The following is a 26,807-nucleotide window of genomic DNA, read 5'->3' as shown; positions in this document are numbered from 1 at the left end:
CACAACATGTCAGCATCTGCCTAGTACTCCTTAGGAATTGCAAATATTACCATAAGAAAGAAAACTAAATCCCAAATTACATCGATGTCAAAGTGAAATTATTCACATTCAAGCACACAGTTTAATTTCTCTACTTAGCACCACAATTTTGTATTAGCATGTAACAGGGGTCCCTGCAGGCAGAGAGGTAAGCAGGTTTTACGTATCAGTGTATGCATCTTGTTAAACCAGATATAAGTATGTGAGAGAGTCTCAGAGTGGGAGAAAAGAGGCCTGAGTAGTCCTAAATCCTCCAAGAACAACCAAACCTTGGAAGACAGATCGAAATTATCACTGGCCTTCTTGGCCACAAAGGTACTCTGTAGGATCGTGGACAGCTTGGTGCCCATCAGGACTGCCAGGTCCTTTTCTGCAGAGCTGCTTTCCAGCAGGTCGGTTATTCCTCCCAGCTCCGTATCATACTAGTGGGGAAAACAGTGTGATGGTCACTTGAACCTTAGTTTTGAGACATAAGCCACACACAGGATTGTAAGGCAAAATTGTTTAGCCTCTACATACCACAGCTGACATATTCAATTACTGCCATACCGAACCTAGCGTATCTATGGCAGTATTCCAGTTACAAAGGTACTACACAGGTGAAGGCACACCTGGAAGAGGAAGGAATGCCAAATGCATTACCAGAAACTGAGAGAAGTACAGCTGCTGTAACACAGAGATCAGCAACATATGTAAAACCAGTATAGGAAAATGCTGAGCTGACCCAGCTTTTGTTAAGTTCCATCTGGCTACTCCAAGCTAACTTTATGCCAGCTTATTTCCATATGCCTACACAAGCTCTAATCATAACTTTGATGTGTTACAGACAAGTCCTGAAGTAACTGCCACTACATTGAATACCAAGTTGATAGCAAGTGCTATGAAGAAAATAGCAAATCCATAATAGGATGTTTCAGTCTTTCTGTCTCTCAGGAATTCAAGGGTGCATGTGTTTCCAAAATCAATTTGTTTTTAACGAGAAAGTCTTTATCAAAAAGGTGTGTCCTGTGTTTCAGCAAATGCAATGGGTGGGGATCCAATCCCATTTCCTCTGGCAAAGAGTTTTGGCATCCAAAACTAGGTAGTGCCTGCTGCCTGACAGTCTACACCTAAGTGACTTAGGCTGCCTTTTAGAAAGCAGTTATCTAGGGTTTTGACAGAAGAAACAGTCCCTGTCTGTTAATGATGATGCAGTGGCATCTGCTTAAAACTAATGGCTGCTGATGCACTGGAGTGTGATAAGTGTGCCCTCAGCAACTACAGTGATTAAACCATAGCACTCCTGCCTGGTGGTGTGGTCATTCAAGGGACAGGCCACTTCAACGCCACTCACTGACTGGGACAGGCCACTTCAACGCCACTCACTGACTGGGAAACAATGTCTTTGTTCTTCCACAGGTAGCATTGCTATGGCAGAAATCATGTCTTCTCCAACCTGTCAAATGCCCACCACAACATACTGATCATCACATCTGCGGATTGCTACTGGTGCCAAACTGCCACGTGGGGAGCTTTGTATGTCATGGATTTGGCTATGCTGTTCAGGAGGTGAAAGCAATGAAATGTGAACTACTCACCTATCACATAGTCTCCAAACCCTATAGTGCTGAGGGTAATGAAGGAATAGTAGAAGCCTTCTTCATAAGACCAGCCTTCTTTGTCAGAGAATAACAAGGGAGGTAGCAGGAGGAACAGTAACAAGCCAGTTACCAGTGCACAGGTCTTCATCAGGAAGGAAGTTTTATTCTAGTAAAACAGGAGGGGGAAAAAAAAGATTGTCATAAGACACATAGCAAGGAAAGTCCAGCTTGGTTACCAGTTGAAGATGATGAGGGACTCCACAAAAACATACAAACATTCATTGAATTCCACTATAATAAATGGTGTGTCTGTCCCAGACGTGTGTGTTGGTTTTAGTTGGGATGGTTATTTTCTTCAGAGTGGTTAGTAGGGGGTTGTGCTTTAAATTTGTGTTGAAAACGGCGTTGATAATACAGAGGTGTTTTATTGTTGCTGAGCAGTGCCTGCACAGTGTCAAGGCCTTTTCTGCTTCTCACCCTACCCCACCAGTGAGTAGGCTGGGGGTACACAGGAATTTGGCAGGGGACACAGCCAGGACAGCTGGGCCCAAGTGACCAAAGGGGTATTCCATGCCATATGGCATCATGCTCAGCATATAGAGCTGGGTGAAGAGGTATGTTCACAGTGATGGCGTTTGTCTTCCCAAGTAAGTATCATGCATGATGGAGCCCTACTTCCCTGGGAATGGCTGAACACCTCCCTGGTGACAGAAAGTAGTGAACAAATTCCTTGTTTTGTTTTGCTTGCATGCACAGCTTTTGCTTTACTTATTAAACTGCCTTCACCTCAACCCATGAATTCTTTACTCTTCTGATTCTCTTCCCCATCCCACTGGGAAGGGGTGAGTAGCTACATGGTGCTTAGATGCCAGCCAAGGTTAAACACTGACACCCAGTTAACACAAATTGGGCATCACGTTTGTAAGTCTTAAATTCATGCCAGTTTAAAGCCTATTCCACAAATGTTCCCATGTAACTTACACATGCAATTCTAACTATAACTGATGATAAACAGACCAGATAGTCTAGGACTGTGCATAGCTCACATGCTTTATCACTTCTGTTGCTCTAGGGGAAGTCATTCATCACATAATTTCCCTCAATTAATAAACAACCTTATCTGACACCTCATAGGGCTGTCATAAACTAAATTTATTTGCTTCCAGTTATTCCTGAGCATTACTGCCTTTTTGGTCAAATAGTCAGCCAGGCTGTCCTTATTAGTCATAGGATCTCAAATACCAATGCCGTCAGTCTTTTATTTCCTTGAGATATACCTGTCCACACCGCTTACCTGCCAGTGAAACACTTCCTCTAGGCGACAAGCACAGTGCTGAACCCCAAGCAGCATCAGCTGCCCAATTTCGTTCAGGAGTACAAGGTTCAAGGGGATCCCAAAAAGTGCAAACACAATGCAGAAGATTCGACCAACCACAGTGCTGGGGCTCAAGTTCCCATAGCCTAGAGAGGAGAGGAACGAAGCATTAACTCTAAACTATTCTCTGCTTGCCCTCTCCCCCTGGAGGGGTGAACCTCCATCGTCTACAGAAGTTAGGCGAGAAGGTCACTGCCCCAAAAGGACCTTTGTTATAAATAACTGTAAGTTACATCCATTGTTTGTCATATTCTATTGTGGGCTGGAAAATAACATTTCTTTCCCTGCCAATTTTGCTTAGTTCCTTTTCCATTTACCAGTGAATTTCCTCTCCCCTATCCACTGCCCTGGCTGGGATCTGACGTAAATGCAAACCTTCCGTTTAGTTCAATTTTTGTAAGCATTGTTGGCATGGGGTTTGCTGGTAAATGATCATGCATGGCTGTCAGATGGCCTCTGAATCACAACAGTGTTTTAATTATAACAACCACCATCTTCTACCTTTGTCCCACAGGACTAGTGAACTTAACACTGCATCCTTGCTTATACTCTTTTGCACCACAAGTACCAAATATATCTTAAATTATCAAAATTATTGCCCAGAGTCAATATACCTGGAGAACTTATATTTAACCTGTGTAAAATACATCAGTTTCAGACCCAAAGAAAAATAAAGTGTTTTAAGTTTTGCCTCCTTCTTCTAGTCATGGGAAGTGGTCTAATAAAAGGTCCTGCTCTGCAAGCACAGCCTTGCTTGTATCCTCAGATCATTCTGTCTTCAAAATCACTTGTCTTTGTTGCCCGCACCTTCTTTTTAAAATGTCCTGTAAAATTTGCAGACTTGCACTTGTAATTTCCAGTGTTTTATGCCACAAGAAAGTCAGATTTAACTAGGGTGTACTTCACAGGATGCTTTCAGAGATAGAAGTAGCAGCACACCACAAGCATTAAAACAGTGCCTTAGCCAGTCAGAGACCTACGGCCTTAACTACAATCCAAAATCACCTCGGCTCATTAGAGATTGGTGTATGTCCACATAAGAGGTTATCTTTTCACCACAAATAATGCTATCCCCTCCCAGCACCACCCAACCATCGGCACAGCAAGCACGGAGGCTCTTCCCCTAGGCTGCCTTTCTCAGCTACTGGGCGCTGTAGCCTCAGGGCAAGCGAGCAGTGCCCAGCAGGGAGAGGCCCCAGGGCTGGGCTCTGTATCCCAGATAAGTGACAGTGCAAACATCTGTGGTTAACTCCAGAGTCCTGTTCCTTCACTAACCTCTGTCACATGCCAGCTGCAATAAGCCGCTGACCAGCAGCGTAGAAATGAATGCAACTATGAGCTGGGGCTATCTACACGTTCTGTGCCAAGTTTTTGCTAACAAAAATATCTCACCACAGACAACTCTGCTGTTAACTGCACGGGTGCACCGGCAACCTACACCCAGGAAAAAAAAGGTCCAGGGGCAAACTATTCCTAAGTATGAACCCTCACAAACTCCAAATTTTATGATAGGGAGAACATCCCCTCCAATAATATACCTCCAAAGGAGCCCCAGGAGCCTGTCCCTGGGAAGAGAGGAGCACCGCCAGAAAGAATGGGATGCTGTTATGTAACTAGATGTTTTGAAATACAGTGAAACAAAAGGGACTAAATTAAGACTTCATTCCAGTGCTACTTTTTTGTGAGCAGCTTTTCAATGTTAATGCACTTTCCCAATGATCGCTAATTTCTGCCAGCTTTCACCATTTTTAGACTAAAAAGTGTGGTAAATGAGACATGTAGGCAAGTACATCTGGTAGATGACCCCTTCTAAGTGAATTATTGAGAGATGTGTCTGGTGGGATGCATTTCACACTGGCTGTGACATTTCAGTGAACTAGTTCCAATTTTTCTTTTATGGGATTAGGGTGTTTTGTGGCCTAACCTGGCCCAGCAGATAGTGCTGGGGGGCATTTACTGTAGGGCTGGAGGCTGAGTCACATACATTTATGGCTAGTTATTCCCATGGTTGTTTTCCCCCAAACCTTCCCCTTTCCTGTATCTAGTTTCAAAAGACTGTGTAATGTCTTGGGCAGCTCTTTTTACCACAGCTAAGTTTCTCTGCAGGAAAACATAAGTGAAGAAAGGCCCATGATCTCAGGTCACTGTGTGAAGCACAGCAGCCTTCAGAATTGTGGTGATGCCACACAGTGCTGACTGGAGAGCACCTAAAGTTAACCTGTATGTTACAAATTATTTAGAGTGAAAAATTGAACGATGTAGGGAGGTCTAATGTGCACAGTAAACCCAGCCCTTCAGATACCAGATCTGCTTTGCATTCAATTTCTCTGGCTCCCTTTTCCCTTAGACTCAGCAGCTTGAGATAATTTTCTGAAGACTTGGTACACAGTTGCTGTACATATGCCAAAAAGCCATGTCCCACCAGCTTTTTATACAGGATACAAAGTATAAGCAAACAGCACAGGAGACTTTAGATTATGCAAAATGGCCAGAAATTTACTCCTGGCTGGTTACATCCACTTGTCTTTGCACTAGACAAAGAGATGCCAACCTAATTGTATATAAACCTCAATTGTTACAAAACTCAAGCAGGAATGAGAAAATAGGACTTTCCCTCTTCAGTATTAACTGGTGTCTTACATCATCGTGGGCTATATATTAGAAGATCTGAACCAGATTCAGAAACTAAAACTACACTGCCATTTGTGTCACATCCCTCATGAGCCTACTGCTGGGATGTCACCTGGCACATACCTGAGCAAAGCAGCACTGAAGAATGATGACTAGAAAACTGCAAAGACATCAAAGTATGTTTCCACTGAAGCAGCTGGATTAAGGGCATGTATAGCTCCTCTCATTTTGAAATAAGGCGTAATGTAAGTTAAGCTTCTTTAGAGGAAACAAAACAAGAGTGGTTTTATTTCTAAATGTTCATAACCATGTGCTTTAACTCATGTGCTTCTGTTACACACATTAAGTAATTCAGGATTTTTTTTCATGCTTTCCCATTCCTGTCCATAAAGGATTCAGAAGCCCTGTAGACTTGTTAAGAAGATGAAATTTATTAGCAAAAGATCTTTTAATTCACAGGACAACACTTGCAGTGCCCTCAGTTAACTGAGGCAGCTGCAAATTCCTGCTACCCACAATAAGAGGTTTGTTTCACTCCTTTTCTCACTGCCCAGATATAAAAGAGTATTTTCATCAAAAAGTGCTTAGAACAAAAAGCATCTATCATAGGCTGAAAAACATCTGAAAATTTACCTAAAAATTTCATCTGCAGAAAAACCCCCCAGAGTTAGCATTAAACCAAATCTCCCCAAAAATGCGTGTGAATGCTAAAACCACTGATAAAGCTACTGGTTAGAAAAGCAATTCTTGTTTTTTCAAATCGTTTCTCCTACCTGAAAGTATACAAACCATCACTTTCTACAGAAATAGTCTAATCCCAAATTTACAGATTGCTCTTGTTGACAGTATTTTGCTTTACAACCTGGCATCCATCTAAGCCTGTGGGCCAGGTGTCCACTGTGCAGTTCACTGAGGGGTGTCAATGCCAGAATTACTTTATTTTGCATTACACATTTAAATACTCAGATAAAAACTTCTCTGCTTGGCAGTTGGGGCGATGTTCAGTGAGCCACATTCCTGTCCTCCCAGGCACTGGAAGAAGTTAAACCCTTGAACTATCCAGCTCCTCCCACCACCAGCTCCTCCTCCAACACTCTTCAGGAAATCTAAACTTGTCTTTCCTTTGTGATCTTTACAAGTGATCCGGATGCTTTAATACAGGAGAAATTAAAGGTTTTTTTAATGAAAAATTCAAATGTTTCACTGAGGAAAAAAAAAAAAGAAAATTCACTTTAGATTGAAAAAATGTCTTTGTGCAATTGAAAGTGGAAAAACCCCAAACACACCTACTGAACACTCACACAGCCTTATGGTAATGTTTGTCTGGTTCCTGAAAACATGAGCATGGTCCCAGCTTAGGTGGAAGGTGACCCTGACAAAGCCCTCATTAACCTGCTCTGACCTCATAGCTGACGGCTTTAAGCAGACAGTTGCACCAGAGACCTCCTGAGGTACCAGGAAGCCTGAATTACCCATGATCTTACAAGCATTAGGATTTTCAGAGGTCATTTGGTACCACCTACATTCACCTGAAGATCAGCAAGTCAGGGGTTCCTATCCTTCCTCATACTTTGAATGTCTCCATAAACTACATAACTACATAAAACAGATTAACCTGCTTGGCTTCTCAAGCTTTTTGTGAGATTTCACATTATACCCACCAAGTCTGCCCTAAGTTCAAGAACACTTACCAGCTGGACACAGCTAAGGACACGTGACATGGGAAGTCACAGTTATTTCCAATACACCCATCCAGGGGGGATGCTACAGGCTCCCAAATGTAGAGACAGAAACAGGACACAATGCCACAATGCTTGCATTGACTTCTCAGTTTTATGATTAGAACAAACAAAAACATTTGAAGAATTTGATTTTAAAAGCTAGTGGTTGCAGAATCTCAAGAACTGTGTCTTATATGGGGAAGCTCATTGGAACCCCGGCAGGTTGAACCAGGGCAGAATTATTAACACTTTTAGCCCTATGAAGTTCCAGGTGACAGTAAAATTTGGTTGCACACTCCTTCAGTGAGTGAAAAAAATGCTTCAGAGGAGTACTGCAGTCTTTTATTTGTGCTGTGTGTACACTGGAAGCTGTGTAGTGGGCCTAGTCTCAGCTGGGTGAGATGGCATGCAGTCAGGAAAGCAGACCACATTTCCAGTGCTCAGGAGATAGCTTAGAGGATGCTGCTGTGAGTGGCTATCCCCACATCCACCTCTCACGGAATATTGTGCCACATCCTACTTGGCCAAGCCTGTAGAGCAGCTCTTCCAGCTGTTTCAGGGCAGGGAAAAGATCAATACATTAATAGTGGTGGCTTTTCAGCAGAGAACTCCCCTACACAAGAGGTTCTGAGGTTCACAGAGGATTCAAATATTAAAGTGGTCCCAAGCTGTTATTCCAGATTTTAACTGGCTTGAGCCATCAAGTTAGTTTAACTGAATTCCCCAATGGACTGTCAGCCAGCAATGGGCAGAAACCTGGCCATTTCTCAGGAGCTCCACCAGACACTGGGCAGCACTACAGAGGGTCCAGGTCTTCACAAAACTCTTGCTGGCCCAAAGCTTTACCCTACCAGGATTTCACAGCCCTGAAATTGCTACTGCTTTTTTCCCCCTGCACTGGAATCCTCTCTGGCAACTACTCAGTGTCTGTAACAGTGTGTTAATACCATCTCTCACTGAATAGCCTGATCCACATCTCTTTTGTTATCTCCCAGTCCTTTGGGGTATTGCTTTTAGGAGATATGTACTGTGCTAACCAGAGAAGGAAAGAACAGGAATAAGGTATTTCCCTTCTTTTCTTCATGGTGAGATATTTTACTTGTCCCTTTTTATATTTAAAAAAGAGCCCTTGAAATTCATACAACTGAATTCTGGTGGCTTTGCCACCAGAAAAAGGTCATACAGCACTAGGCAATGGCATCCATCCACCCAGTATTAAGTGGGACGTTCAGGCTAGACTGGACAATATTCCTCCTACTCTCAGGCTTGCACAGACGAGTCAGCCTCATCACTGACTATGGAAAGAGCCTTTCCCTAGTACCTTTTCTGAAATTACACCACCCTGTGGTCGTTTGGCTTTAGGAACTTTCATTTTGTGCCCCATTCTGAACTTGCTTTGACCTGCTAGTCCAAACTAAGTAGGAGGAGAGTAAACACAGAAAAGAGAGACTTTGTGTCGGCAAGGGATAAAGAAGTCTGAGAGATAAAATCAGCAGCAAATTAGCTTCTCCTTCCCTAATCATGTTTAGTACTACAGCTCTACAGGAACTTTGAAGATGACCCTTCAAGGTATTGGAGAAGGGGTTCTTCTGGAAAAATCTGCAGAAAATGAGATAATATATAAAATCTGCCATGATATGATATGACAAAGCCAGCAAGGAAGAAAGCACAGAAGCATAACAGTGGGGAGAAGGAATCAGCAGGCAGACAGGGCTGCCCATCCCAAAAGTTACAAATGCAGTTCCATTCAAATGATGAGATTGGCCGAAAACTACATAGGCTTTGGGCACTTCTTTAAACAAGAGATTTTAGTTCATACCTATCTGTTCTTTAAACCTTTGGGATTGAGGTACCAACTAAGTCCAGCCTGCAGGTTAGAACTCGCTTGTTTTTAAGCAAAGTTCACATGCTGCTTTTAATCATTAGTAGGGAAAATAGATGAGGCTCTCATTTATATGGAAGAAGGACACCATGCAGAAGATACTGCAACAGGAGACATGGGGATTTAAAGCTTGTCACTGGAGAAAGAAGCTAATGCTGCTCAGTTGGTGTTAAAGGGGAAAGAAGTTAACATCCCCTCCTGTACCCTGGTGAGAAATGTTCTGGTAAGGACTTGAGTAATGGACGAAGCCTTCTGAGGGGAGTTAAAGCACCTAAAGTAGAATACAGAAGCTGGCAGACCAGAAAGAGCATCTCAAAGGCAAGTGATGAAGGTAAAAGTGATAGTGGCTTTGGCAGTGCTGTTTGAGAAGACTAAGGGAAGGAGTCACAAAGATGTTTTATCGCATAAGAGGCCAGCAAGGCATGAATAGCGTTAATCACAAAGAAAAAATGTGGAAGAGAAACAGCCCAAAGGACTTGCAGCAGCTGGAACACATGGAATAGAGGCCACTCAGATTCTTCAAAATCTTTATATAGTAGCCCTAAATTCCTGAGAATCTCTCCTCTCCAGTATCATCTTAACTCTACCCTTCCTGAACTCATTTGCCAGAATGCCTTGGATTTTAACTCCCATAGGCTAATCTTGTGCAGCTGGATTTGCTTTCATTGGTTCCATAATCACAGCCTGAGATAAACTCTTCCTTGCCATGTAAGAACACTAAAACCTCTACAAATCCTCAAGAAGCCTTCTCAATTGTCATTTATCTCATTGCCATACCTTATATATGAAGTTTCCTATTGTGACTCACCCCTTTAAACGTCATTGAATTCTTTGGAAAGGAGCTTGTCTCTTTACTTGACATCATCAATTATCCTTCCCAGTCACACTGTGGTATCCTCAGTGAGGCTGAACCCCTCACTATCTCAAGAATTTGCATAAAGAGAGATTATGATAACAGACTCTGGGTGAGGCTCTGTGAAACCATTTGTAGTTTTCTACAACACACTGTTATTGAAAGAGTGTTATGACACTAATCTGTATGCAACTAACAATTTAACTTGAAAAAGCAAAATGAAGGGTCCAGTTGTCTGCAGTTCTCTGCACAGAAATGCCTTGTATGGCATTCTCAAATCCACAACTGAAAAATCATGAACAAGTCCATAGAGTCATAGCATCAGCTTTAAAATTACAAGATGAAGAGCTGCAATACTCGGTTCTTTTCAATTTTCAATTGCCTCTGCTATCAGCTCGGCTGTGTCATGCCCCGTCCTGTCTTCCTCCCCTGCAGCCATCAGGGTGAGGAGTTTACTTAAAAAAAGAGGGGAGTGGGGGGCTGGGGGAGGGAGAGTAGCCTAGCAGCTACTCTTAGTAGAAGAGCAGAAATGGTTAGTCTAGATCTCTGCCAACATCACAAGATTCTCTTATATTTTAACATGATAAATTTGATTCTTCCTGAATATCACTAATTTAAACTGGCTGTGGTGAAACAGTCACTCTGATGGCTTAGAAACTCATCAGGATTCACTACTGCGGCAAGCAAAACATCTCTGAGCAGATGGTGCTTTCTGCCAAAGGCGGGAAGGAACTGGCCAGGCTCTGCTGGAAACCCACAGCCTGTGTAACCCTGTCTGATGAGCCTCCACTGCCATCATCTGGTATAACCCTCGCCTAGCAGTACAACTGAAACACACAAAGTGTGGTCCCAACCAGGACAATGCATGTGCAAAAGAGCAGGACAGAAAGATGTACTGAGTCACAGGAAGATGACACACCACCACTCACTTGTCTCCACCCCCACAAAAAACCCACAAACCCTCTCTTTCGTTGAGCTCATGCTTGGGGGCTTAGTGTTCTGGAACCAGAGTATCTTCAGTAACAATCAGAAGTCAAAAGAAGGTTTCCATTTGGGTACAAAAAGGAAAATTCTTGATTTTAAAATATACTTAAAATTGAAGAGAGCTGACAAGTCAAGAAACCCATGAGGGATTTTTGATACTTAACAATCATGTCTCCACATACTCTCCCCTCCATGCTTTTTTTTTTTAAACACTAGGTCACACCACAAGAAAAAGACATCAGGGCAAGTTATTAATGGTTTTGGGGGCAGGGGATATAAACTGACAATAATTAATAGCATCTGCCTTAAGTAGCTCTGTACCTAGTACATTTGTTTGTTTCCATTTCCTCTCCCCCTACTTATTTCCATCATTTCTTTGTGACTTTGCATTACCCCATTTGCTGAAACCCGAGTCAACTGAATTGTAATGTTTATCCAGCTATTTAACTTTTCACTTGAACAAGCAGGTCCTCATCTAATACAGGCAGTAATAAGGAGGAAAAATTCATAAATTTAGTCTCTGAAGACACAATAGCCAGTATTAAGAATTTTCCAAAACCATTCTTGTCCTTGTGACAGGCAAAGCTCATTTCAATGCACAATTCACCTCAGACCTCTCAGAGTGCACACGGCTTGAGAAAGTCCAGGCAGTGCAGCACCATTAAGTTCAGGCCCCAGAAGCTGCATAACTTAGTAAGAATATGTCCTGAGCTAATTATCCCTGTGTCTAATCAGGTAGAGATCATTACTGTGCGGGCACTGACAAAGTATTCCTAGGGCTAGGTTCATGGGTGCTTCCCTACTTGGCTACTGCAAGCTTCAGGTAACTACATAGTGCTGGAGCAGCATCTGAGTGCAGGTCCTCATTCCCACTTTTCCTACCTATGAGGTGGTCCCATAAGCAGGGAACTCTTACCAATGGTTGTTATTGCAGAGATGGAGAAGAAGAAAGACCCACTGTAGTCCCACCTGCCCAGGCTAGTGGTGTTTCCCTGGAGGGTTATGCCACTCTTGTAGGCTTGGATGATACCCTGCAAAGAGACAATAACATGAGATCCCACAAACCCCTTTAAGGCAAGTTCACTTGACTGGCATTTCCACTTCTAGCTGGTAAAATACCAAACTACAACCACTTCTGATTCTGTTGTTTCCCTTTTAGGAGAGGAGATCTTGTGCCTTAGAGACCAAAGGGCTGCAAGGTCAGAAAAGCCAAAATCCAGCATATTGCTTCTAAGAAAAGGGCATCTACAGTAGGAAATGAAAGTTGCGTGTGCACATGGTAGATTATAGAGATAAATGTGGAAGGGATTGGAGGGTAAGAGCTAGCTAGAGAAGGCCTAGACAGACAGTAATTAAGACCGCCTTACGACATATTCATTATGAAAATGAAATGTTTCCAGATGGGCTATTCCAATGGCAGCAGTCCCAGGGCAGCAAATAGACATGCATATGTAAATGATGTAAATATGTAAATGATACAGATCCCTTGCAGGGGATCCCCCTGGGGAGGAATACATCTGGTGTGTTATAGGAGACTGAGACTACTCAGGTTGGCCAAAATGACCCCACATCAGGACTACAAGTGTGAATGAATGGACCAGATTAGCATTATGCCCAATTCTGTTCAATCCTCCTGGGAAAGACCTAGAAATCACTAGCTGAAGTGTGCAGAGTTATGCCAAAATAAGACATCAGATGTCTTAAAAGTGCCCATGTCTGACTATGCCTTCCCATGCCAACAAAATTAATGACTGTTGTGTCCAAAACAACATTATTCACAGCATGTACACTAAACATTTCACACTGACACTTCCCCTGACAGTTGATTATCCTTGGATGCAAAAGTGTAGCCAAGAATACATAAAATTCATCATCTCTGAAAAAGACATGCAGATACTAAATAATACTGTCCCTATTCTAATAAAGGCTGCTAATAAAGCTTTTCACCACTGATAAAAGGAATCACACTCAGATTTTCACCGGTGGTTTTACAAATATGTTGCAGTTTATACATCCACCGAACAAACTGGCATGTCAAACCTGCAAAGCAAGGAAGTTTTTTCCCATTTTACTGATGTTATGTGCTCTACATAATTTATATGATTTATATAATATTATACAAGGCTGTGAATTAAAAACTGTTTCCAGGGTCCCAAGCAGCAGCTTAACTACAAGGATCATGATCTCTTTTCTCTAGAGCTACTAATTCTCACACTAAGACCAAGGAGCAGCTCAGAGATCAACACATTCTTCTAATCAATAAACACTGTTTGATAGTGCATTTGCAGAAATATCTTGATTTACTCATAACTGAAGGCAACTTAAACCCTTCAGGGCCACATTATAATCTATTAAATTCTACATTATGAGACAGAGCAGACAGTCCATGCTCTGAGAAGGGCTAAGGACCACATTATGTTGTATTGCATTTTGCTTCCTTCTGTGAATTGTTGCTGTAACGTGAGTGGGCAACTCAAAAAACAAATTTGTATATAGCAATAGTGACACAAAAGAACCAAGCCCTGCTTCCCTGCTTCCCTTCCCCATGCAGCTACCCCTGGGGGGGAAAAAAAAAAAAAAAAAAAAAAAAAGAGAGAGAATAGGTTGTCTCAGGAAGCCCCCAGCAATATTTGTTTTGAACAGTTGTGTGTAATTCCCCCACCCGTTGCTCTTCTCCCAGGTCTGGTGTCTGCAGTGAGGTTTGTCAGGTTGCATGGGGTGCACGCTGACAACACTTGACCTTTGGTTTAAGAAGTGTAAGAAACTGCAGACAATGGCCTAGACAGGAATCAGTTCGCACGAACATAAAGTAACTCCCAAAGTAAGTCAAATGGCAAGAGACACTGGAAATTTATACAGATGACCTATTTTTTTCCTCTCCAGAAACTAGTAGTTAAAATTGAAATAAAAAAGCATTTTATTTTCCTCAAAATTTCCTTCTGTAAACTGTGATCTCTGAAGTCCTAAGTAGTTAGTCTTGAACAAATATATAGCTGCTGGAACAGCAACAGTCCAGTTCTCAGATTAATTTATTATCAGCTGGATCAGAGACACTTGAAAAACTTAAACATGAAGCATGTTTGTTGTCCATTCTCCTGCCTGATGTCCTGCTGATACAAGCTCAGCAGTTGACAATATTACACACAACATCATGTTTTAAAAGTCAGAAACACTTAAGAACCAGCGAGGATTGCAAGAACCTGTGGCTGAACTGGCCCAAGAAAATGGAAAAATCTTCATGCAGAAAAGGGAAACAAAGAGCCTGCAAAAAACATTATGTGAACAAGCAGCAGTAGCCAAGCCTTTTAATGTTTAATTTCACATCTTCGTACCACTTCTGTTCTGCCTGGTTTAGAAGCAAGAGGCTGAGAAGTTGTGAGAACCCACACCAGATTTGCAGTGACTTGCAACAACTCAGCATCCCAGGGTCACTGTTAACTTGCCCCAAGTGGTGATCCTCCTGCCAGGAAGCACAGGATGTGTCTTGAGGCTCTGCAGACAGGCCAGAATACTTGCCCTAGATGGCATGGTGACCTGCACTGCCGTTAGGGGGAAGGAAGTACCACGTAACCATCACTCACTGGCAAAGAGCGAGCCCTGAGCCAGCTGTTTTCTGTTTCTGGTACAGAGGCACTTGCTATGCTTGCCGTAGGCTCCAAGACCCTTCAGCAATAAGCCTCTAGCATTTCTTTGTTAAATTGTGTTATCAAACACCCAGCTAATATCATTAACCATTAGGCCCACCCACCTGTCGAAGCCAGCCCAATGGGGACCACTGAATATTCATGCAAATCAAAGCCACTTGAATAAATGAACACTCCCAGAAGAAACAATCAGTTCATTACTGATAGGAAGAAAGAGCTACTGATGTCACCCTTAAAAGGGAAGATTCACAGTGGGTGGAAATAAGAGTACAGGCTTTTGTTTTTTCTAAAGTAAAAAATGCTTTATTATACTATCTAAAATCAACCTTTGACATAGCAACAATGATGACAGAAAATTAAAGATTGACTCTCTTGAGAATGGCAGAACTAATGGAGCTTGCCTTCCTGCAGATGTGCCCATGGAGGCAGATTCATGAAAGAGAAATCTATAGATAGCTATTAATGCACAGAAATTACTTCTGGCACAGGAAGTCATTGGATTGCAAAGTCCTGAAGGCTGAGCAAGCATTCAGGGAGATATCAGTGAATACTCTCCTTAATTTACTATGTTCCTTTAGACTTTTGCTTTTGGCTATTGGTCTTTCTCATAGAAAAATTAAAAAGGGTTTATAGTTTTAGAGAGCACAGGAAAAAACCCAGCTGATAAACGCTCTAGCAGAACAGCTGAATTCTCCCTGCTTTTTCCATTGAAGAGGTGTTGATACGTCTCTGCTACTGATTTTCAAATAAACTTCAAGTACATTTTAGCCTGTGGATTCATGGTGTACTAAAGAGTACAGTGAATCACACACGTTGCATCGTAAGTGCTTATTCTCCTTAGCCAGCCTTTTTGAGAACCAGAAACTTAGTTTTACTTTATGATTATTTGAGGTGAAATCCCAAGGGTTTTCCTTTTTCTCTTAATTAGACTAGTGATTTATACAGTGTCTGCCTCAAAACCTAATGCATTGAAAGGCACTAGTAGAAGCAGTGTCTTAAATCCAGTGTTCAAAAGCAGTTATCTGCCTGGTCTAAGACCCCTCAATACCACCAACTGCTCAAACCAAATAAATACGGAACTTGCAGAGCTTGGGCTTGGTATTTTGGGAACTTTAAAGGTCATGTGGAACTTAAAGAGCAGAAAGGAAACAGGTGGGTGTTAAAATAATCAGAAAGAAACAGAATGCAGTGGTTCTTCGGTTTCTACTGACAGACAAGCTGTATACCATAAAACCACAGTTTCACTTCTCTGTACTTATTTCCCCCTCTCTAAAGAGATAATTTACAGTTCACAGTGACTACTACATCTTTAGCTGACAATACTTACACAATTTTAAACTACAGATAATAGTTTCATGGGAATTATTGTAACTCCTATAGGATTTATAAATTGAGATTTTAAATTCTTAGACCTTCACAGGTCAATGAAACCTCATTTGCAGGCTGCCACATTTTCTCATCAAGTAGGCTATTCTGGTTTTTGACCAAGTAGGCTCTGCATGGTGCTACTTAATACTGCCATGGCTGGTGATTAGAACACCAGCATGATTTCCTCCCAATAAGGTCTATTTAAAATGTAGATACCCGTCCTGTGACCTTTGTGATAAAAACATGCCTCAGAATAGTCAAACTTGGCTTCCAGCTCCACCTTTCTCACGTATAAGCTCTGAAGTTTCAGTTAGGAATGTCATAAGCTAATGCTTGCAAATGCATGCTTTGTTAGATTATATCCCAGTACAAAAGCCTGGTTTGTGCATATTTCTGCAAGGAATTCCCTCCTTGAATTCAAGCTAAGCAGTAACCCTGTGAGGAAGCTGCAGATTTCTGCTGACTCCCTTATCGCACTTATTTTAGGATGGCAATACCTCATTCTTTCCTTATCATTTATTAGCAATTGCTGGTTCTTTCTGCAGCAACATCCAAACACAGCATTATCAGAGTTTCCTTATTTGAGTCAAAAAAAAAAAAAAAAAAAATTAAACCACTCTTACAGCCTGAATTTTAAGCCTTCACAGCTCTGGGGCTAGACTTCCACAGATGACTGATGACGAGTGACTAATCTATACTGGAGTTTTTCCACTCTACACAGCTTTGCAGCAATAAACCCAATGTAGTTACAGTTATACCAGCAAAAATTAAACCATACACTTTGAATTACACTCAAAAGATCTCTTCTGTTCATACTGTCTAGCTAAAAAAATCCAACCCCAAACCAAAAAAAAACAAACCACAAAAACCTACCCCCAACACCTACAGTTTGGTTCCCACTTGACATTTGAGTATTACATCTTCCTCCCCACAAAATGTAGGTTTATTCTTTTCTATTTGCTGCAGAGCCACTCTATCCTTCAGCCATACCCATAAGTCTCATTTACCATGTTTGCTGTGTTATCAGCTCTGGGCAACTCCCAGCTTTCTCAGCTTACACACTTCCTCTCTTCCATGATTATCATTTCATGTGGGCCCCTCCACCACCAGACTGCAGCTGCAGTACAGCTTCTGATCACCAAGTACTGCGAAAGGAAGGACGATTATTTAATCTGACCTCCTTCACACCAACTAAAAATCCCATCTATCACTTCTGCACTGAGACAAAACACCATGTGACAAGGATACAGCCTTCAAAAGATCAGCAGTAAAGAATAAATGAATGTGTATATGTAAACTGAGGCACTATGTTCCTCACAATCTCTTTCTTTGGAACACTATGCTTCTCTTTCCTCCCATAATCTTTACAGTAAAAAATAAGCTTTATATAAATAATTAAACAGACTGATTCTAATCTGCCTGCTCTCCCCAAAATGAGCAAGTTAAGCAAAAACGACGAAAGCAAATCCCCAAAAGATTATGACCCTACCAAGTATATCCATAAGAATTCCTGACTTTTTTTCTCCTGGAGGAAACCCTCAGGGAAAGAGTCACACAAATGACCTTTTTATAAACTATGGCTCCTGTCACTGCTGTTGTCCCTTGCTTCTGAACTGTGGCATTCTGGCCAGAGGTCACAGTAATCCTGAGATACCTTTAAAGGCAAAAGCAGTATTTACTAAGTGTGTTTGAAAGCAGTTCTCAAGGAAGGCAAAAAAATGTGCAAGTGGACAGGTGTAAGAAACTTTATTCCCAAATTTAGTTGAAGTTTATATATTCTTATACAAAAATCAACTTTTGCAGGGCATACACGTCCTCCTGAAAATGGCTTACCTCATTTCAGACACTTTTCCTTGCCTTTGCAACATTATCAAGGAGGGAAAGAAGGTGTTCAAAAGGCAACAAGCTACCATTTAGGTTAATGAGAAAACAACGCACAAACTTTGTGCACCGGAAATTCTGTCCCATGTTGGCATATAAACATTCATTTATGCCTCACAGAATACCAGCTGTAAATCAGAAGAAAATGGTTAACCCTGACCTTGGTCTCAGATTGCAAGGACAAAAGTCAATTAATTCCCAAAAAATTGACAAATAGATTATTAATCACACCTTTCCCAGCTATGAGCTCTGATCCCTTTGCCTGGAGTGGAAACTTACCTTAATTCTGCCTGAAAGCATAACTGGCACCCCCCCCCCCCCCCCCCCCCAAAACAAAACCCAAAAACAAACCCCAAAAAACTAAAACACTCAGCTGAATTATTTTGAATTCATGGTCTGGGTGTTTTTTTTAACTTTACACCACTTGAATAACCTGAAAGCTGATCAAGCAACTGCTCCCCTGTCTCCCCAGAAATGTTTGCTAATGTAATTGGCACCAGTTCCTCAAAACCAAAGGAACCCTGATAGCAAAAGCACTTTTACTTCACGGCTGGGTCTCCACTACAGTTTCTAGAATTCATCTGGACTTACACACCAACAGGAAAGGAGTAAAAGATGTAGTCTAATACAGTAATGTACCAATGCTACCCTAAGCCACTAGTACTTTTTCTGAAAATTAAGCTTTTATATCAAGGAAGAATCTGTGGCATGATTCATGAGACAAAGCGTTGCTGAATTCCAGTCACTTCCCAAACCCCAATGAGAACAGTAACTCGACAGCTGGGCTGCAAAAGAAGTAGGCAGGGCCTGTTGAAAGAAGCTGCCTGTATAATCTACAGAACACAGCAAGGTCGCATTGTATTATCCTTGTAAAACAGAGATTTCTTTCCCTAGTTGTTTTTCTTTTAATTGCATTAAAAAAGATCAAGTATGAAGAACAAGTACATACAAAAATAACCCACATCTTCAACAACTGATAAGAACCATAATTACCATTTCTCTTTTTAGAGGGCACCCCCAGTCTTTAGCTATTCACTGCTAGTTGTGGGTTTCAAACCCTCCTGGTAGGAATAGGTTATTGAGACACTCACCAGTCAATGCCAACTGGCTACACTCCCTTGTTACTTCCCACCAAGCCTGACCAGCTGTAACAGGGAATTTGGTAATATCAAAAGGACACATCTCTTTAGGCAGAGGTATAATATAGTAGGCTGCTGTGCCTTTCCTTGCCTCTCTCTTTTTGAACACAGGTACTAGACACCACATTTACCAGAACACCAAGGGGTGAGTCAACTAACCACAAAGAGGTCATCAGTAGGTTTTCTCGCCACCTTTCAGGAAGAGTAACAATGTAGTGCCAGCCTACTGCCTTACAGAATAATGATTTTACCTTCCACAACTTCTGTCAAACGTATGCTAGATGATGGTATTATTAGCACAGAATACACATTCTTGGTAAGGTACCCACAGCTATTTAATCAACAGGTCTGGAGAATGATGAACCGGCTGTAACTTAAGCAAAGTAGTAGCACATTTTGATAGGCATGATGCTGGAAAGAAAAATTACAGGGCATCAACCCTATTACATCTGTGACAAGCTAATTTGACTAAATCAGGTTCTATAAAGACATTACAGCTCCACAGTACCAAGAGCCATTGCTGTTCCTTAAAGACCCTCACTGCTGGAAAGCGTTTTCTGATGCTCACCCCTTACTGTTGCATCATCTGAGTGCAAGATTATTTTAGTAAACTGTGTTTGCAGGGTTTTATTTCCTGACAGCTGCCACAATTCTCTGCTGGTTCAATGTCGGTACAAGCCAAGGTATTGATGAGGACCTTTCAGTCATGTGGGATCTCACTGCTCTTGTAAACATCTACTCAAACTCCCTGTGTACCTCTAGCTGTTGACTCTGGAGATAACAGTATCTAGATCCACCTGCAGCCATTTAGTTTATAACCTGCCCTTTAGCATTAGATCCTTTTCACTACACCTTAAATCTTTCTAGGCCAAAAAAAAAAAAAAAAATTACCTCAGCTTTCATTTTCTTTCATTTTCTCATTTTATGAATGCAACTGTGTTTAAACAGCATTATATAGCTAATACGAGAAATATAGTAGAAAACCAATAGAACAATGTAATAAATATAGGAAACATCTGTACTATGGAAATACGTATATAACAACAAAAGGTTTCTATCAAAAAAAGGAAGGATAGCATGAAAAGAATGCCATGGTAATAGGGTAACACACAAAAAATGCTGTGCCAAGCTTTGCCCTACAGCCAATAACCTGATTAAAGAGACACTGGTGAGTACAGCAGCTGAGTGCCTGTAACCATTCAAAAGGATGCAGGAAAAGAAGCAAGTTTGGAGGACAGCTTGGCTGGACCAGAGCTATATATATGATCACACTATGCAATAAATCTGAGGCACTTATGCACTAGAAGTGCATCACACTGAAGCATGTCTAGGAGCCCCCAACCCCAAAAGGTCAGAGCGGGTCTCAGCTCTAAGGAACATGACTGTACAAAAGGTGTCCTCTTTGTGTGCAGCCTCACTTTCTGGACACTTCCAGAATCTAGAACCAACATAATTTTTGCCTGGACAGAAACTCTTAGATATTTTTCTCCCCAGCTGAGTCCAGCTACTTTTCTTCATTGTATTCAGAGTATATCACCTGCAATCTGTCTTATCATTGCATCTGCTGCCATCTTCTGCAAGTCTTGTCACTGAGAACTTCCTTTGATGTCACCTCACACCCAGTAGTTCCAGCATGTAAAGACCACCACCACAATTATAATAAAAGGCCAGATACTGCCCTCTTTGCATGTTGCCTAGTGGCTCATGAGGATGGCCTGCTCCCAGTCTTGTTCCTGGTGAGCATGTGTTCGTGTCAGACTGTATACAACGGCAGAAAAATAGCCTGGGGCTAGATGGGTCAACGAAGAGAACTCCCATGTTGCTTGAGTAAATGTCACTGGATGCACTGTAGAGAGACTTGTGGCCACAGTGCCTCCACTGTGCCCTGCGTGCGTATAAACACAAGACCATGCATTGTTTATTCGCTTACATGTAAAGCATTTGCACGTGCTACCTTCAACTACTTGGGAAACGTGCAACTGTTCACACAGGGGAAGAGCCAGCCAATCCTTCCAGGCAAGAGAGCCCCAACAAAATCCAGCTATAGGAAGCAGGGACCCACCACCACAGATGTCACACACTTTCTAACACACTCTCCTCCACTGCTCTGTTTCTGCTGCCAGTCTGCTATTTTCAGCTCCTCCTGTCCTCTCCTTTGTTAACTAGAAAATGACTTCTTCCTTGGAAAAGACCCGAGTCACAGAAATTGCTCCTACAGCACAGTTCACTTGCTTTGCTTCCCTCCTGCCATCCTCACCCCGTGCTCTCCTGCTAGCTCCTCAAAGCTGCAGCTCTCTGTTGCTCTCCATCTGCGCAAGGGTTGGAACAGCGGATTTGCACTCCCAGCTGGTAACTAGGAACTAAGTGATAAACAGGTTGTAAAATTACGTTTCTACATTGCTTAGCAAACTAGGATTTTATTTCATATTGGCCCCTGTACACTTAAAATAAACACAGTTTAGGATTATCTGGAATGAAAGAGCTGTAAGAAAACAATGAGGAATTGCCAGTAATGTCATGCCAATCAAAATTCACACAGTGCTTTACGTTTTCACAAACACTCTTTATATGTCTTTCTTAATTAACAAATAATCAGCTGTGTATCTAGAATACAAGTTTCTTATCTGAAGAGAGCCAGTGATGACATTGCCTGATTATGTGCAATGTGCTGCAATAACAATTTACTGCACAGAAAAACATTTCTTTTTGAGCACACCTAGAGCATGCCAGTGATTGCTGTACAGGAAATTTGAATTTAAAGAATGTAGGAAAGGATCAGTTCTGTGGATTTTTTAGGATTAATTTTTCAGTGTTAAGGTTATTCGAAATAACACACAAAGTCATTCAAACTCAGAGTATGTTTTCTCAGATCATGAGGGCACACACAAATACTCCGTAAGATGAAACAAAGCTTATTTGTAACTTTCCCATCAAGGGCTAGCTCAGTCACAATTAAGTACTCACACCGCATATTGTGATAGCCTCTGGTCTAAAGGGATTTCAGTGGCTGCCCTATTTCCCTATTCCAAGGGGGAAGGGTATCAAGAATGAGTAGAGGTCATGCTGCAGTAAAACAAACTGTCAGAATGACATTCTTACCTATTTAGTTGTGATTATCTTCTCTCCACTACTAGCACCTTGTTACCATCCTTCATCAAATCCTCCTGCCCTCGTAACCTCTGGGCAAGTGCCATGCCAGGTGCTCACTACACAACGGGCCAGTGCTGAACGAAGCTTGGCTAAGACACAGCTTTATGAAATGCTAGACTAGTCTTTGCTATACTTCTCACATCTCTCTATTTAAATTCCACAGCCAGCACAGCACACACCATAAATAATAAAAGTGGTTACTACGGTAGCTTACAAAAGTCCAAATTTATAGCACATGATCACTGTACTACTGACTGCCAACAGAGAATATACCATCCAGAAAGTAAAGGGATGAGAGCGTGACATAGTCACACTCAACATAATTTTGTCTGCCAGAGCCTTGCTGAAACACCTGACATGATTACTGTGTTTGGTGGTTTATGTATTCTTCTCTCTGCTGGGGAAAAAAAAAAAAAAAAAAAAAAAAGGAAGTATATATCCAAGTCGCTTTCAGATTCTTTAAACTGCAGTGATGGTTTCAGTCACCATCATACACTGTTTTAACAAACAAAAACCCACCAAAACAAAACAAAACAAACCAGCCCCAGGTTTTCTTTGTGTTTGGCAACATCTGTTTGAGGGAGGCTGACCAAAGCAAGGAGTACATACTCAACTACCAGCACCTACAGAAATCAAAGGGTTTGGGTAAAGTACTCAAGACACTGCGATAACCTGTTTTTTTTCTTTTTCAGGCAAAAAGTGAGCAAAGAGAGACCCATTTATGTCACTTTACTCATATCTGTATCTAAAACCACAACCATCTGTACTTTAGTAAGACTGCTTCTGTTGTTGCTTTACGTTTTACAACCATCCTGTAAATATATTCAGAAACATTTTCAAGGATAACTTAAGCGACTCAAGGACTTTCCCTTTAAACAACAAGCAGAACATGGAATAAAGTTTGACACTAGTACAAACACCAATTAAATTTACCACGACAAAGCCTTCCCATTAGAATTTACCACTCGCAAGACGTCACAGACTGTAACTCATGCTTAGTAAGTGCAAGAGCAAACCTAAACCACCTGTAATTAACCGCAGGTAATTGTCACGTAAGCGGACACCGCCGCCGCCTGCCTTCGGTCAGGACGGCGGTACTTCAAAACCCGCGAACGCCACAGCTCAAGGGACGGCAGCGGAGAACGAAAGCATCTCGCTGTGAGCGGGGAGCACAGGCGGCCGCAACCCGGGCCGCCCGCGGGCAGGGAGCAACGCGACCGAGGCGGCTGCCCGCAGAGAGCTTCTCCCACGCCGTGGGCGGCTTCTTCGGGCAGGATGATGTGTACGCATACACTGATACAGGGAAAAAGTTTTGAGGTTTTTGTTGTTTTTTTTTTAAAGTTACTCTCGGGCTGGAGGCGCGGTTGCTGCCGCTCCCGCCCCACTCTCGCCCCCCGGGCCGGAGGCAGCGCCTGCCCCGCAGCCCCAGCGGGGGCTGAACTCCGCTCCGCCGCCGCGCCCGGGCTCACCTCGATGAGCCGCTGCAGGGCGGGCCCCTGCAGGCAGGTGTGGTTGGCCAGCAGCTCCCAGTGCTCCCGGAGGAGTTGCTGGGCCGCCTGCACCTCGGCCGGCCGCTCCAGCGCCTGCAGCACGGCGGCGCCCAGCCCCACATAGCCCACGTAGGCCACAAGCAGCACCGGCACCCCCCAGCGCCGCCGCCGCTGCTGCCGCGCCGCCACCATCGGCCCCGCTGCCGCCGCGCCGCCCCCGGCGCTGAAGAAGCGGCTCGGCCGGGGGCGGGAGCGGGGCGGCCCGCGGGAGGAGGGCAGCGCCCGGCCCCCAGAACCTCCCCCGGCCTGCCCCTTCGCACTCTCCGCGGCGTGGAGGGGAGCCCGGAGCCGGGCTGTGCCGGGAAAGGGTGGTGGTCCAGCCGCTCGTCCCGCAGCAGCCCACCCCACCCGCCACCCTCGTCCTTCTCATGCGCCGCTCCACTTCCCACCTGTCTGTCCCGAAGCGTGAGGTTGCCCCAGGGCTCCCTGCTCCGCGCCGCTTGTGCCTGAGTAGGAGCCAGCACCGAGTCACATTCGCCCGTCCGAAGGATGCTACCCAGTCCCTCTCCCGACAGAGCAGAGCCAAGTGCTTCCCTCCCCAGCTAGCACTACTTAGAGAGCAGTACACTAGCGTCCTACGCAAATCTGCGTTCCTCTTTCGCGTAGCTGCTAAACTAATGCAAAAGGCAGCAAACAGGTGTTAGTAACTTAACAAATCTTTGATAGGAACAAGTGAAAAGGTAGCAGCTTTTTCAGAGCCTTTTTATAGTTCGTGGTTTACCTGTGAAACATAGCACTACTTTCTTCATATAGGTAGTTCCTGAGACTTCTCTGTTTTCTTGTATAAGACTGCATCCAATATTCCCTTCTGTTCTCTCACCAATAGATAATCAAATTGCTTTAGGTGTGTAAGAACCTTTTAATTTATCTATTTTGTTACATAATATGAGATAAAGGGGAATAAACCCAGTAAATTTCTGCACAGGATGACTTTATACGCTGTTAGAGAGTAATGTCTCCTCACACTACCTTGTGATCATTTTTGCTAGGGGGGTGTACATAGTATTACAAGTAAGGCAGCCTCCAAACATGTATTGCCACACTGGAACTGTTCCGGTAATGTGCTAGTTCATGGTTTTCTGGGATGTGCTTTAAACTGACTAGTATAAACACATGGTTTCACTGGCAAGATGCAAAAATTAATATGCAAAGGCTAGACCAATTCCAGTGTAAAGATATCGTATGGAGTGCAGTCTTAGAAAAAAAAAAAAATTACGCTGCTTTTTGCTCAGTCTTAATTCGGCCTTTCAGGGTGTTCAATACTCAATGATATTTAAAGAAAAAAATGGAATGATATATATATATAAAGAAAACCTTCTATAAAAATATACATGAGTAAGAAAAAATGCAAAGATAATAAAAAGTATTTATATACTCATTGCCTCTTTCATTGAAGATCAGAAAATAGACACATCTGAGCTACATTTTGACATTTTAGCTGCATCTAAACCCAGATAGTTTATACAAAGAGCTCTGAGTATAACTGTGATGAAACACTATGGACTAAACATATAGTATTTAATGTTTATACTAAAGATATATAAAATTAATTACAAGTGAGACTCAGGGTTTTTATCTACAAGACATACTGTGAAAATGCAGGACATTCGGGCATGCGCTTACTAGAAGGACTCTGGGAAGAAAGAGATCAAGATTGACAACAAACCTTTACAGAATCATATAATATTTAAATGGCTGTTTCCTTGAGTATTCTCAGAAATGTCATTTGTCTGTCAGTCTTCTATTTACATTTCCCCAGAGAAAGGCTCAAATCTTTGCCAATGATACTTTGGTGTTGTCTGGAAGGACAACATGTATATCTGAGGATGAAGGAGGGCTTGTTGAGTAGGCTAAAAGGGTAAGTGTAAGCTTGGAAGGACATTTGCTTCATATCCTGTGCTGGACTGCAGGTGGTAGCTGCTCAAGACAAAGTGCTACTTTTCCACATCATAGTTGAGTGCTGCCTGGGCCATTGCTTCTGCCACAGCCTGCAGAGCCACATTCAGAGGCTTCAGAAGTGCTGTTTTCCATGCCTGGAGCTGAGCATGTGTGTTCTCCATTGTGTGCGGAAATACACCACTGGTAAAATGAGTTATTAGACCAAAAGTGTCCCTTTCGTGTGCTCCTCTGGCTCATGGCAAGTCCTTGTGATTGCACAGTTCTTCCACATTACTTTTCTTAGCTGGTCAGTTGGTATTTGATGACTACATTTTTATTAGAGGAAGGCTGCCAGAAAGCACTTGGTCCACCATGGTCAAAAACTGGGCCAGTGCTCCCGGTATGTATCTCGAAGTAACCTTGATTATAGATGTGCATGACCTTTAGGAGCTTTTCAAGACCTTGAAAAATTGACAAGATGAGCAAGAAATTTCTATCACTTATGTAACACGGGAGAGGGCATCAGTATCCTTCTCATTTCTCTTCCAGTATGGCCATATGCTTGATTTAAAGGCAGCTTTTTGAGTCTTCTGTTGGGCAGCTGCAGAACTGCTGCAGTTGCTGTCAGCTTTATTAAACACAGCAGTAGCAAAAAATCCAGGAGGTAGTCTCACCATTTGCTGCTACTTTGCAAAATCAGTATCAGATACAGGAGCAATTTTCTGGACTGCGGGAAAAACAATCCAGACTTCCTGCAGTCAGATGTCAAGTAAGGATAATTTTAAGAAACACTGCCAGTAAGTGCTTTCTATCACTGATCAACCTCTTTATCATTTTTATTATGGCATGCAGCATGGTGTAAAACACTGGATAGGATCACCTTTAGACTAGTGCATGTGTTGTGGCTGACTACGGCTTGATAAAGTACAGAAGGCATGGAAAGAGGCAAGGTGAAGAGAACAGGTTAGATAGAACAGTCAGCAGAACTTCAGTTTTGTCTTTTACATAAAGAGGCCAAAAGTGTCTTGTGGTGTTAACACAAGGCAGGTACAGAGTACAGTGATGGTGATGATGTTAACAAGTGCAAGTGCAAACATTCTGTCTGAAGAACAGAAAATACTGAGAGACAAAG

General features: G+C 42.5%; 1 protein-coding gene across 2 annotated transcripts in view; it reads right to left on the bottom strand.

The window, feature by feature from the left end:
* The window catches only part of KCNK17 (potassium two pore domain channel subfamily K member 17), a 30,736-nt gene that overhangs the window by 2,140 nt on the left and 1,789 nt on the right, over positions 1–26,807 (bottom strand). Inside the window, exons 1-4 of one of the 2 annotated variants that reach the window (XM_039569521.1) lie at positions 23,717–23,929; positions 11,982–12,096; positions 2,914–3,080; positions 1,617–1,785 (exon numbers count right to left, since the gene is read on the bottom strand). In XM_039569521.1, the coding sequence (XP_039425455.1) occupies positions 1,617–1,785; positions 2,914–3,080; positions 11,982–12,096; positions 23,717–23,929 (664 nt within the window). Of the gene's footprint in view, positions 1–1,616; positions 1,786–2,913; positions 3,081–11,981; positions 12,097–23,716; positions 23,930–26,807 lie in introns of those variants that run through there. The other variant, XM_039569522.1, reaches the window with a different exon arrangement.

Source organism: Corvus cornix, chromosome 3, assembly GCF_000738735.6.
Source record: "Corvus cornix cornix isolate S_Up_H32 chromosome 3, ASM73873v5, whole genome shotgun sequence".
Taxonomy (NCBI): Eukaryota; Metazoa; Chordata; class Aves; order Passeriformes; family Corvidae; genus Corvus; species Corvus cornix.
This window is presented reverse-complemented; position numbering and strand designations above follow the sequence as displayed.